Below are 12,677 nucleotides of genomic sequence, written 5' to 3'. Positions count from 1 at the left end.
TAATTATTGGAATGGGTTTGGGAGCCAAACTATAGCTTTGGGATTCCAAGCATCTGGCAGCTGGACTGATACCTCTTCTTAGAAGGCTGTGGAATTCTCAAGGAAAGTGCCTAGCCTCAGAGAAAAGAAGTGCAGGTTCTGGTATTTGAGTAGCTGTTAATGGATAACCTGTGCTGCCATGTTGACAGTAAAGCCTATCAATTTTCTAGCCCACTGTGTGAAGGCAAAACTTGCGGTTAGCATTTTAGAGCCCTCCCCCTCCAGTTAAGATTTTTCCACGGATAACAGATACAGTCTATTGTGTATAAAGAGACCAGTTCTGAAAATGAGGGCACAAAAACTGTTGGGAGGAGCAAATACTATCAGCTGCTGGTAGGAAAGAGTCACTGTCATTAGTGTACCAAGAATGTTATATTTTATCCCAATATCAACAAACAGCTATAGAAAGAAGCAAGTAGAAGAAATACCTAATTAGCTGATAAACATTTAAGAACATGAATGAGAGGATCAATGGATATTCTAGACATAGAGTTAATTCTTCCATTAAATAAACCCAGAGACAAAAAGATAACAGAGAAAACCATGACTAAGTGAAGAGGCCCAATATCCCAGGGATAGAATTTCCAGCAAAATGGAGAAAGTCGACAATGAGAACAAAGAGTGCAGGTGGGTCAGGGCACTGAGTGGGGTTTTCGGGGGTTTGTTTTTCCTACCTAGACTGGCATTTGGCTTTTAAAACTCCATTAAGTTATCTTTTATAGGAATTTATAAATTTACCTAAAATTAATTTCAAAAATCACCACATTTGGAGATAAAAATGTATATTCAGTGGGCCAGTGTTGTGGTGTTGTAGATGATGATGGGGCTGCCTGCAAGTCCAGTTCATATATTGACTGTTCTGCTTCCTATCCAGCTTCCTGCTCGTGACCTGGGAAAAGCAGCAGAAGGGGCCAGGCTGCTTGGGCCCTGACACCCACTTAGGAGATTCGAAGAAACTCCTGGCTTCTGGCTTTTGTGGCTCTGGCCTAACTCTGGCCTTGCAGCCACTTGTGAGTTGGGCCAGTGGATGGAAAATCTCCATCTGTCTCTGCTTCAAAGAAGAAGTCCTTTAAGGAAGCAAAACAAGACAGCAATCTGCCTGTCTCTCGTGTGTGAGTGTGTGTGTGTGTGTGTGTGTGTGTGTGTGTGTGTGTGTGTGTGTGTGTGTGTGTGGTGTGTGTATGTGTGTGTGTGTGTGTAGAGAGAGAGAGTTTTGATTATAGGGATTGTGCAAGGAAAGAACAACATTCTGGTATTTTCCAACTGCTTACTACTTATTTATGGCAAGCAGAATTTTCATAGATTGAGGAACAGTTTCCTCTTAAAAATAGGAAGAACATAGTAGTGGCATGGATCATGGAAAAAGTATCAACTCTGAATTTGTTATTAAAAGTTTCTGCTAAACAGGGCGAAGTTCTTTGGGGGACCAAGAAGTATGCATAGTTTATTTTCATGAGACCCTTTTAAAACTGTGAAGTTTCCAATAATAATTTTTGCATTTAAAATATATTATCTGTAATACATCATGCATTGTTCTAAATTACTAAAACAGTAGGTGCTAATATCCTTTCTGCTTCACAAATGAAGAAACCAAGATACAGTGAGTTTAGGCAACCTGCTCGTGGTCACTCAGATGGAAAATGAAACAGGCTTTGTTTTTTTTTTTTAAGATTTATTCATTTTTATTGGAAAGATAGATCAGCTTTACAGAGAGAAATAAAAAAAAACCAGAGATCTTCCCCTGATGGTCATAACAACTGGAGCTGAGCCAATCCTAAGCCAAGAGCCAGGAGCTTCTTCTGAGTCTTCCATGTGGGTACAGGGTCCCAAGGCTTTGTGGAGCTTTTCCAGACCACAGGCAAGAAGCTAGATGGGAGGTTGAGCAGCTGGGGCACAACCTGGTACACAAATGGGATGCTGGCACCCTCAAGGTGAGGATTTAGCCATTGATCCATTATACCAGGCTTGGAAAAGCAAATTTTAAATGGATCAAGCTAACCTAGAGGCCTTCTCTTCAGTTGATTCACTTTTACGTTGCTTGTTAAAAAATAAACTGTTCGAATGCAGGGTGTATAAATTGTCCACATTCCCATAGCTACGTACTTTGGTGAAGATAAGTGGATTTCGTTGTTGTGCTCTGACAGTTATTGGTTCCTTAGAAGCTCATTCAGGCTAGTCCCTGAATTGGTTGCAGAAGCAGCTGAAAATGCCGAGATGGTAGAACTCAGGTGTTCCATGATGGTCTTGGACATATCATGTTACCATTTTTTGTCACTTCCAGTCTGATGCAAGCGTTGTTCAGAGGTGATCCTTAATGTGTGCGGAATAGTCAGGATTACCATCTATAAATTCTGGGAAACTAGCCTTGTTGAAATGATCGGTATAGAGAGTGTTTAAAAAAATGCAACTTTTAATTCCAGTGTATATGACTTGTGAAAAACATCACGAGTGAGTTGTACTTGTAACACATGTTGTACATGTCACAAACTTAAATATTTGTCATTGACTCTGTGTAGCATACTCTAGTGTTTCAGGTTGTTCAAGACTGATAAAGTACTTTTAGATATGAATGTTACAAATATGTTTGATTGATTTGTTTTTTTCTAGTTCAACTTTGTGGGGAAACTTTTGGGTCCACGTGGCAATTCTCTGAAACGTTTACAAGAGGAAACTTTGACAAAAATGTCCATCCTTGGAAAAGGTTCCATGAGAGACAAAACAAAGGTAATATTTGCTGCAGACAACAGCTACTTTATAGTTTATACATTTAGAACATCTATAAATGAGCAATTTATAAAAGCTAGCAAGAGCCTCAAATGGAATTAAATGAAAATGTATGTAAGGCTATAATTGTAATACTGTTTAGAAAATTGAGTCACTCTGATTAATTTCAGTGTATATAGTCTCATCTGTACCAATTGTATTAATAAATAAAACACACTGCTTATATTTTTGATTCTGGAAGAAATAAATCATCATTTAACAAGTTAAAAATTATTGAGTTATTTATCATTTTGTTACATATGCTAATTCTGAAAATTTTCACATGTGTCATGTTATTCTCTATCATTGTTTAAAGATTTACTACTGAAAATTAAATCTACATTCAGTTATCAGTTTTCATGAAATGTTGATTCAAAGTGATTTTAGATATGGAGGTTAAGACAGAGTGAGTCTTCTTCATAAAAAATTCAATCTACATGATAGCGTTTATAATACAAATAGCCACCATTTGTTTCTTGGGCACCACAGTTGCATGAGGTCTATGAGGTGTTTTGCACATGTTATTCCGTGTCATCCCGGGAAAAGGATATAAATTTCACATGTAAGAAAAATTGAAATTTAGAGAACATTTAGTATATTATCTGGGTTAATCAGGAAAATTAGTAGAGTCTCACACGCCAACTTATTTTGGATAGAAACACAAAGTGAATTTTAGCTACACAGTTGAAATGATTCTAATACATATCTAGATTGTTCATCTCTGACAGTGTACTATTATTTCAGGTGGTGGTATCTGAATTCCTTGGCTCATTTGGTTCACTCCCCAAGTTCCTACATTAGCTAAGGATAGGTCAGGTTAGAGACAGGAGTTCTGTCTGGGTCTCCCATGCGGATGGCAGGAACACTGGTACCTGGTTCATTGCTGCTTCCAAGGAAAATTAACAGGTTGGTGGATTGGAAGTGGAGTAGCCAAACTGGCACTCCCATATGGGATGTAGGTGTGTGAAATGACAGCCTAATCTGCTGTGCCACAATGCCTTCCCCCTTAAAATCTGAAATTTTTTTAACTTTGGTGTGATGGCATAAATGTGAATTACACACTTGACCTTATGGGGCAGTCTCAATCAAAATGCAGGCATGCTGAAAATATATTAAATTACATTCAGGCTGTATCTGTAAAGTACATATAAAATAAACATGAAACTCATCTTTGAAGTTGGGCTTTTCCCCAAGATATGCTATTAAGCATATGCAGATATATTAAAATATGGATACTCTGAAATCCAAAATATTTCTGTTAACAAACATTTTGGATAAGCAATATTCAACCTATAATTCTCAGACTGCGTTGGTAATTATCCTTCCAGATCTTTCTTGGGAAGACTAGAATCTAGTCTTACACAAGAAGTGATAGAAATTTGGTGTGCCTGCGACCTTCTTCAGATTCTGTTTTTTCCCTTTTCTGCAACTCTGAAACAAATGGGGGTGTAAGAAGTGCATCAAGGGGAAAGATGAGGCTGCCTCCTTGTTTCAAGGAACTGTCTGCCATTCCAGCAGCACAAGGACAAGTCTGAGCATAGGCTTCTGCCAACATTTGTGTGCCCAGAGTGATCTGAATGCAACCCAAAGGTTGCCAGTGCTCCTCTCGGGTTTTCTTTGTTACCCTGCCATTAACCTAAGATTTACATCAGAAAGGGTTTGAGCACTCAACCCTGTGCTTGTCTTGGGTCAGTCTGTCATTTTGTTCTTTCAACTCTTGGTTACAGTACAAAACAGTCCATTTCAGGCCAGCCCAGTGCTTTGTACTTTGCTGTTGTTTCTGCCACTGGAAGCTTCTCACTGAAGCTGACAGTGATGAATCAGGTAATGACTGCTCCTTAAGTGGGTATTACCAATGACTGTGTTATAGTCATTTGGTCATTGCAAGATCTTGAATACTGCTTTCATTTATCCTTTTTATTACTTTTGATTTTCATAAATTCTAGTTAATATGTATATTTTTAGCATTTCTCATTAGTTTTATAACCACATTCTAGAGAGATCTCACTTTTAGATTCTGAACCTAAGGGTGTTTACTCTTTGTGAATTCAGTTCATTTCCTTGTAGCTGCTACATTGATGGAATTAATGATATCCTGACTAATGTGTGTGTCAGCTGGACAGAGCACTGCAATCATGAAAATGTTGTGATCTGTATAGCTAGCCTTAGCGGGAATGGTTGGAGCATGGAAGTGAGGCGCAGTAGAAGGAACAGGCAGCAGTGGGTAGGTGATTGGCATAGGGGTTGCTCCTTGTAGACAGTATAGAGTGTCAGGCTTGTCCAGTGGCGGTGGAAAGCCAATTGGGAGTTAGTAAATTCCTTGAAGTGGAAAGAACAGATTTCGCAGTTATTTCCTTCTTTAGGGAGGTATTTGCTACTTGAGAAAACAGCTAAGTTGTATGTAGTTTTAGTCTTTTTATCTCTTTTAATGACAGATTTTTAAATATGATTTTTCCTTCTCCAGGAAGAAGAGTTGAGAAAAAGTGGAGAAGCAAAGTACTTCCATCTCAATGATGACCTCCATGTGCTCATTGAAGTGTTTGCGCCACCAGCAGAAGCTTATGCACGGATGGGACATGCTTTGGAAGAAATAAAGAAGTTCCTCATTCCTGTTAGTACAGTACTGAGCTCTAGCTCACTCAGCCTTCCAAGTATTTCCTTTGAGTTAGTCCTTGATAGTTCTTGCTAATAACTGCAATGTTCATGGATCTTCATTTGTTCAGAAGTCTCATGTGAAGTTGCAAGTAGACAGCACAGGTCCGTGTGAATACTGTCGTGTTGCTCCTTTTTGTGGATGTGAGGAAATGCGGTTTTGGAAAGTTGAACACTTTCATGTGACACTGAAAATACTTCACAAATTCATTGTTGTCCAACGTTAACCCATCATTTCCTTCTCCATGTCCAGCCCTATGCTTGGTGTTGGCCATGCAAATATGAAAAAAAAAAAAACAATACCCAGCCTCAAGAAATTAAAAACAAATGTGTGGGAAAAGAGAAGTATCAGCAGGTGATTTTGTACAAACATGATAAACACAATGAACAGAACCATAATGATCATGGATTAGGGAGGGTACTATTCAAACCTGCCAGGTTCATTGTATTTTAATAGTTGATATCTGTTTTAATGCATTTAGGCACTTTTTAAAATGTGCTTATTTGTTTATTTGAAAGGCAGAGTTAAATCAAGAGAAAGATTTTCCAGCTACCTGCTTTCCCCAAATAGGCATGTGGTCAGGGGGCTGACACCAGAGCCTAGAGCATCCTCCAGCTCTGCCCTGGGAATGGGAGGATTCCTAGCATTAGACTTTGTTTTGCTGCTTTCCTAAGTATGTTAACAAGGAGCTGGATTGCAAGTGGTGCAGCTGGGACCTGAACCAGTTCTCCTGTGGTGTGTTGGCATTGCAGGAGCAGCTTAGGTTGCTGTGTCACAATGCTGTGCCCTACCTACATTAAGCTAGGAGTGTGATAATTGAAGGAGTATAGAGCTCTGTTTCTTATTACCAAAATCTGTTTTAATGTTTTGTGTGACTTAACACTTTGCTTTGTGGTCAGTTTATTCTCGAGAAGTTAACCTATCTGCCAAGTCGCTCTAGGTAGAACAGTGTTTTCAGTGATCCTGGGCTTGGCTGATTGGCTTCCATGCAGAGCACATATACTGTGGTCAGGTTGTCTCTCAGGAAGAAAACACAGAAAAAGGATGTTTTCTATCACATTTGTCTTAAAAGCTAGGATGTGGGCAAAGCCCACAGGGGGAATGTGGGCTCCCTTGCTGGGCAGCCACTCCCACTGGAGAGCGTGGGTGGGGATGGGGGCAGACTAGAACGGGCCGGGAGACAGCACCTGTGGGCCTCATGCGAGCTACATTAGGGAAAAGCCAGGTTCATTAGGGAAAAGCCAGGTTGGGCTGACTATTCCAACTGGTGCAAGCAAAAATCAGAGTGGGTGAGGGTTGGTTGGGCTTTTCCGCCGCATCAGCGGGCAGAGGCTGGCACTGGGGGCTGAATTTGTCAATTTAAGCTCCAGAACCACCTGAAGAAAGCATAATCAGGGAGTGGGAGTGGCCTGGTAGGGAAATAGAGGGCACATCCTCCTTGGGTTACCACTCCCACTGGAGAGCATGAAAACCAGGACTGGGGCAGGGGTGGCTGGACAGAACAACACCCGTCAGTATGTGTGGGCTGGATGGTAGGATTGGTTGGGTTGAACTAGGCTTCAATGCCCATTGGCATGTATGAGAGCCGAATGGGATGTGGGATAGACTGAATGAGTCTGCGGTACATAGTGGCAAGCACAAGAACCAGGGTAGGGGGCAGGCCTGGTGGGGGGTTATGGGGAGTCACCTCAGCTAGGCTGCAGCTCCCACTGGTTTGCGTGAGAGCCGAGTATGAAGTGGACAGGATCAGGCTGGACTGCAACAACCATTGGTTTGTGTGGAAGACAGGGCTGGAAACAGAACTGACCCAGCAATTGCAACGACCAGCATGTGCATGAGCTGATTGGGGCGACAGACTGTGCCGGACCCTGTACTGGCAAGCACACACAAATATCAGGTCTTCTAGATCACCTCAGATGGAAGTTTCCTTGGAGATCCCTCCAACTGAACTGCTGATCTCAGAACCCCAACCATGAAGAGACTGTGTCAGCCAGTGGATTCTGAATAGATTTCACCGTGCTTGGAATGGCGAGATTAGCAGCAATTCAGAACTGTCAAACTATCAAAACTGCTTGAGCAAGACCCTTGGAGCATGCCCCACATTGGGGACCTAGGATGGGTGGGAGCTGGGTGGGGCTTCTCCCTTTGTTTCTCCCCTGATCGCAGATATTAGTGTGGAAGCAATGGTCTTACCCACTTTCCTGTAGCCCTTGACAATTTGTACCCTAATCAACTATGTAAGATTACAAAAAATAAATAAATAACATGCAATATGCAAAAATCAAATATAGGATGTGGGATTGCATTATTTAATAAATTAGCAACTGAAATGGTTAATGTTTTCTTCATTTTTCAGAAGCAAATATGTTATTTATTTACTTTAAAAATAGTACTTACTGTGTGATAGGTGCATATGAACACTTGGAAAACATGGTTTCCACCCTAATTTTAATAGTTTGAATCAAACAGTGCTGAGCTAATCAAACATGAGAATTTCTGTTTTCCAAGCATGACTGTACCTAGTACATTGTGGTCCATGACCTTGAAATCTAAGCAGTGGTTCCACCAAGAGGTGCGTGTAATCTGATTTTCCTCACAATCAGGGCTGCGCAAAAGAAGCCTGTTGCATCCTGTCACAAAGATCCTCTGCTGCTTTGTTCTAAATTTCATATAGTAGTATTCTATCTAAATCTGTAATCAGTTTGAGGGTTTGAGGTGTGTGTGTGGTCTGGATATTCATACGGACAATCTGGATTATAAACTACACGTGATTTAGAGTTTTCTCTTATGGAGAAATGATACATGCATGTGTATTGAGATTTGCCAAACGCTTTTGTTGCCTACGGAGTATTTTTTTTTTTTTAATGTTAGTGGTGTCTGTGGTAGTTGATTTCAGGGGTCAAGCCTTTGTATAGGTTGAGGGGTATTTTTTTATTTATATGTGGTAAGATGGGTCACGTGTGATCACAGGGCTTCAGTAGATAGAACAGTATCCCTGTAGGGTCTTTTACATTAACCTGTCCCTTTTTCATTTCTGGTGCCTTGTGTTTCTTCCTCGTGACAGAGGCCCTTGTGGTGTCATTTCTTTTCTACCTCAAGCACTTTCCTTATGTTTTCTTGTTAAGCAGATGTAGCAGCAAATGGTTTTTGTTTTTCTGGAGAGTTCTGTGTCTTACTTGTATTTTAAAGGGTAGGTTATAACATTGTTGGTTGACAGTTTGGGTGTTTCGGACATTTTGAATGTGCACTCTTGCTGCTTCCTGGTCTCTGTTGTTTTAATTAATTGTTGTTCTGCTTCATACAGCATTCCCTCCTTTCATTGTAGCTGTGTCTGGGTTTGATTTTCAGGTTTGTTTTGTATATGTTTATCCAGCCTGTTGACTAAATACCATTGATCTGTGTGTTCATGTTTTCCTGTAGGTGTACCAAGCTTTTAGCCATCCTTTCTTTGTGTTTCCCTGCCTTCTCCCTTTCTCTCTTCCCCGTAGACAACATTGTGGATGCTAACTCAAATGCTGTTGTCCTCCAAGGCTCATTTTTTTTCACTTTGTTTTTGCTTAATATTCCTCACATTGAATCATTGAAGTTGACTTGTCATCTGCTCTGCTGTTTGTTCTGCCATGTCAGCTGTGTTGTCTATCTCTTGTAGTCAGTTTTTTATTGCGGTTACACATGCTTCATTTTCTTTTTTCCCCCCAAGTCCAACATCTGTACCTTTTCTAACATAGTTTCTTATTATCATGTTTCCTCTTGAGTATGGATTATAATTTCCTGTTTTCTTTGTGTTGCTTAATTTTTGGTTGGAAATTGTATGATAGCTAACGTAGAGGCAAACCTGGTTCCTGCTTGCTTTTCTTGACACATGGGATTGGGACATCTTTTTATCTTCCCTTTCTGTTGCTTTGGTTGTACTAAATCTGTTGACTTTTTCCTTCTGCTTTTATTTTTCAATGTGACTTCTTTGTGTTTTCTCTAATGCTGGAGCGTGGTGCACTGTGCTCTATGTGTAGGCTGGGGAGTGCTTCCGACTCACCCTTCATTGGGATTTCTCATGTCTTCTCCATATGTGAGCATAGTCCTTCTGAGACAAGGATGTAGGCAGAGCTGTCTCCGTCTTTGCTATGCATATGTATATATAGCCTTGCATTTGGGCAGAAATAGGTGGGCAGCTTATTCAGGGCTTGTGTGCTCTCATTTCCTGCATGGCTGGGAGAGTTCTGACTGATGTTTTTATGTCATTTGCCCCAGTCAAGAACTTCAATACCAGGCTTGTTGATTGACTTATCATTCCTGTTCCTGTGCTACCCAAATGGCTATGGTCATTTACGTTGCTCCTGGGTGTAGGGTTTTCCACATATCATTCCTAGTTAAGTGAATCTTCTAGAGAAAATTGGGGACTGTCACTTTCCCAACTCTAGTGATACTAATGTTCCAGCTTATGGCAGGGAAGAAAGGGGCTGACACCTCATAAAATACTCAAATCCCACTTTTCTTGCCTGAGACTTAGCAATTTTTCATTAATAGGAGCATTCTCAGTTTAGTATGTGCTTTAACTCAGTTTCCAGCTTCCTTAAATGATTGCTTCGAATTACTTTATCAAGTTTTATTATTGTTTTTTGTGGGATGACACTATGCATTTCTCTCATGTAACCAAATGTCTTATTCTCTTTGTGTTTACCTTTTAAAGACTGCTTGATTTGGGGATCCTTATCTATCTGATAATACGTGAAGCTTCATTTCATTTTTTTTAATGTCTGCATAAAGCTTTATTATATGCATATACTGTAAGTGTTTAAAACATTTATTTTCATTTGAAGCATAGTGATGGGGGTGGGGCAGGGAGAGAGATCTTCTGTTGACTGATTCACTCCTGAAATTTTCACAGTACTTGACATTGGGCCAGGCAGTATCCATAAGTCAAACTCCATCCTGGTCTTGCCTGAGAAGTGAGTGGCTCACAGGCACTCTGCCATTGTCTGGTCCCTCCAGGATGCATTAGCAGGACCCTGGAGTGAAGGTGAAGGAGCCGGGGCTCTGCACTGCACTCTGACATGGAGTGCTCGCATCCCAGTCAGTCCTGAGCTGCTGGGCACAACATCTGCTCCTGGCTTATGTCTATTGCAGTACAGGCAGTTATCCCAGGATACTCAGACACAAGTTTTAAAATATTTTGGTAAACATAGATGAAGAGTAAATTCCTGGGAAAGAACTGTGAATTGTAGTATGTTACTTTTAAGAATTTAAATATATTTCCTATTCTCCATACCAGCATATGAATAGATTCTAAACTCATGGGATAGAAAAATTCTGTTATACAAACTTAATTAGAATGATAATCCCCTTCCTAACCTTAATAACTGATATTGTTAATATTCATGTTGTAATGAAATAATTTTTCAGATGAGACATTAAATGATCATTTAAAATATAACATTGTAAAAATAGAATACCATGTGTATTTCTTTTTCCCTACTGCTTTAAAACAGTATTTCTGGGGCTGGTGTTTCACATGGCAGTGAAGACACCACTCCAGGTGCAGGAATTCTTTGGGTTTATGGCTCCATTCCCGACTCCAGCGTTCCTGCTCACGCACACCCCGGGAAGCAGCAGGTGGCAGCTCCGTTGTTAGATCCTGTGACCCACTTGAGAATTCCACGTCCAGGGCTCGACTTACCCCAGGCTGTGGCAGAGCATCTGAGGAGTGAACTAGTGGATGTCAGATTTCTGTCACATTTTACTCAGAATTTGTTTTAGAAATCGTTCATTAATCTTCACACATTTAAGAAAAATTGTAGGGAGGCTGAAATAGCAATAGATGTAAATGAGTCTCTGACAGTACACTTCCCCAGGTGAGGAGTCTGTTGGATACAGGGCACTGCTCCTAGATCTTCCTTCTGACCGCGGCGATGGGATGTGTCAGCGTGTGTCTGCTCTTTCTCCCGTGTGCTTCTGGTGATTCTTCCTTTCTAATTCATGGCAGTCACCTTGCGTTCTTTCCGAATGCTGTCTACTAAAAGTTGCAAGTCATTTTTATTCTGTTTTTGAAAAATAAGGACGACATGATGTGTATCTTATCAGTTTACTAAATTTCTTTCACATTTCTAATTTTAAACAACTCATAGAGGTGATTCTCTGAATCTTGCATCTATAGTCAGATATACTTCTATTTCTGCCATCTGAAAACCTTCCCTTTTAATCCTTCCTCTTGTCTTGTTTATAGCCGTCAGCTGGAGGAAGACACCTGCCTTTTGCTGTGTCAGTGACTGAGTTCCATTCACTCCTAATTCAGTTGTTTGACAGAATGTGGCCTTGGGGAGAGAATTCAGTCTCTCGTGTTAAAGTTTTGGGGAGTTATCTGTCTCCCTTAAAAAAATATTTAAAGGCAGAAAAACCAATCCCCCATCTTCTGCATCATTCTCCCAGCCGCCTGTGTTCAGGGGAGAGCCAGGGATTAGTCTTTGTGTGTCTCCTTTGTGGGTGAAAATGACTCGACTGTTGGCACTGTTTACCTGCTGCACCGCAGAGCACATAGCAGTAGGAAGCTGGGACTCCCCCCCAGCATTCATATGAGGTGCTGCTGGGGACTTGCATTGAACTTCCAGCTCTTGGTAATGGGGTGCTGCTGGAGACTTGCATTGAACTTCCAGCTCTTGGTAATGGGGTGCTGCTGGGGACTTGCATTGAACTTCCAGCTCTTGGTAATGGGGTGCTGCTGGGGACTTGCACTGAACTTCCAGCTCTTGGTAATGGGGTGCTGCTGGGGACTTGCACTGAACTTCCAGCTCTTGGTAATGGGGTGCTGCTGGGGACTTGCACTGAACTTTCAGCTCTTGGCATTGTTCCACCAGGGGCCTTGTGCTGTTCCAGGCGTATGGAGAATGAACCAACAGTTGGGAGTTTTCTTTGTCTTTCTCTTCCCATCTGTTAAATATATAACTAAGATAACATTTGGTAGAATTCATGAGTCGTGAGTAAAATCATACGGGTGTGAGACTTTTTTGAGGAAGGATGGGACAGGAAAACTTTGAGTACTAATTTAGTCTCTGTTTAGCAAAAGAAAAGCTTTGTCCTTACACAGTATTTATGGCCACCAAATATTATGGTGTTATGTTATGTTATGTTATGTTATGTTATGTTATGTTATGTTATGTTATTTCAGCCTGCCAATTCTCAAACTCTGTAGACAGCAAGTGGGTATTTGCAGTGTTACAGTTCTGACACT

General features: G+C 40.9%; 1 protein-coding gene across 1 annotated transcript in view; it reads left to right on the top strand.

Annotated features, from left to right (window-relative positions):
* The window catches only part of LOC121166675 (KH domain-containing, RNA-binding, signal transduction-associated protein 3), a 142,290-nt gene that overhangs the window by 68,982 nt on the left and 60,631 nt on the right, over positions 1–12,677 (top strand). Inside the window, exons 3-4 of the mRNA XM_040995923.1 lie at positions 2,647–2,763; positions 5,267–5,413. Of these exons, the coding sequence (XP_040851857.1) occupies positions 2,647–2,763; positions 5,267–5,413 (264 nt within the window). The remainder of the gene's footprint in view (positions 1–2,646; positions 2,764–5,266; positions 5,414–12,677) is intronic.

The sequence above is a fragment of the Ochotona curzoniae genome, unplaced genomic scaffold (assembly GCF_017591425.1).
Source record: "Ochotona curzoniae isolate NIBS_2020 unplaced genomic scaffold, NIBS_Ocur_1.0 patch2, whole genome shotgun sequence".
Classification (NCBI taxonomy): domain Eukaryota; kingdom Metazoa; phylum Chordata; class Mammalia; order Lagomorpha; family Ochotonidae; genus Ochotona; species Ochotona curzoniae.
The sequence above is the reverse complement of the archived record's forward strand: the minus strand, read 5'-3'. Positions and strand labels throughout refer to the sequence as shown.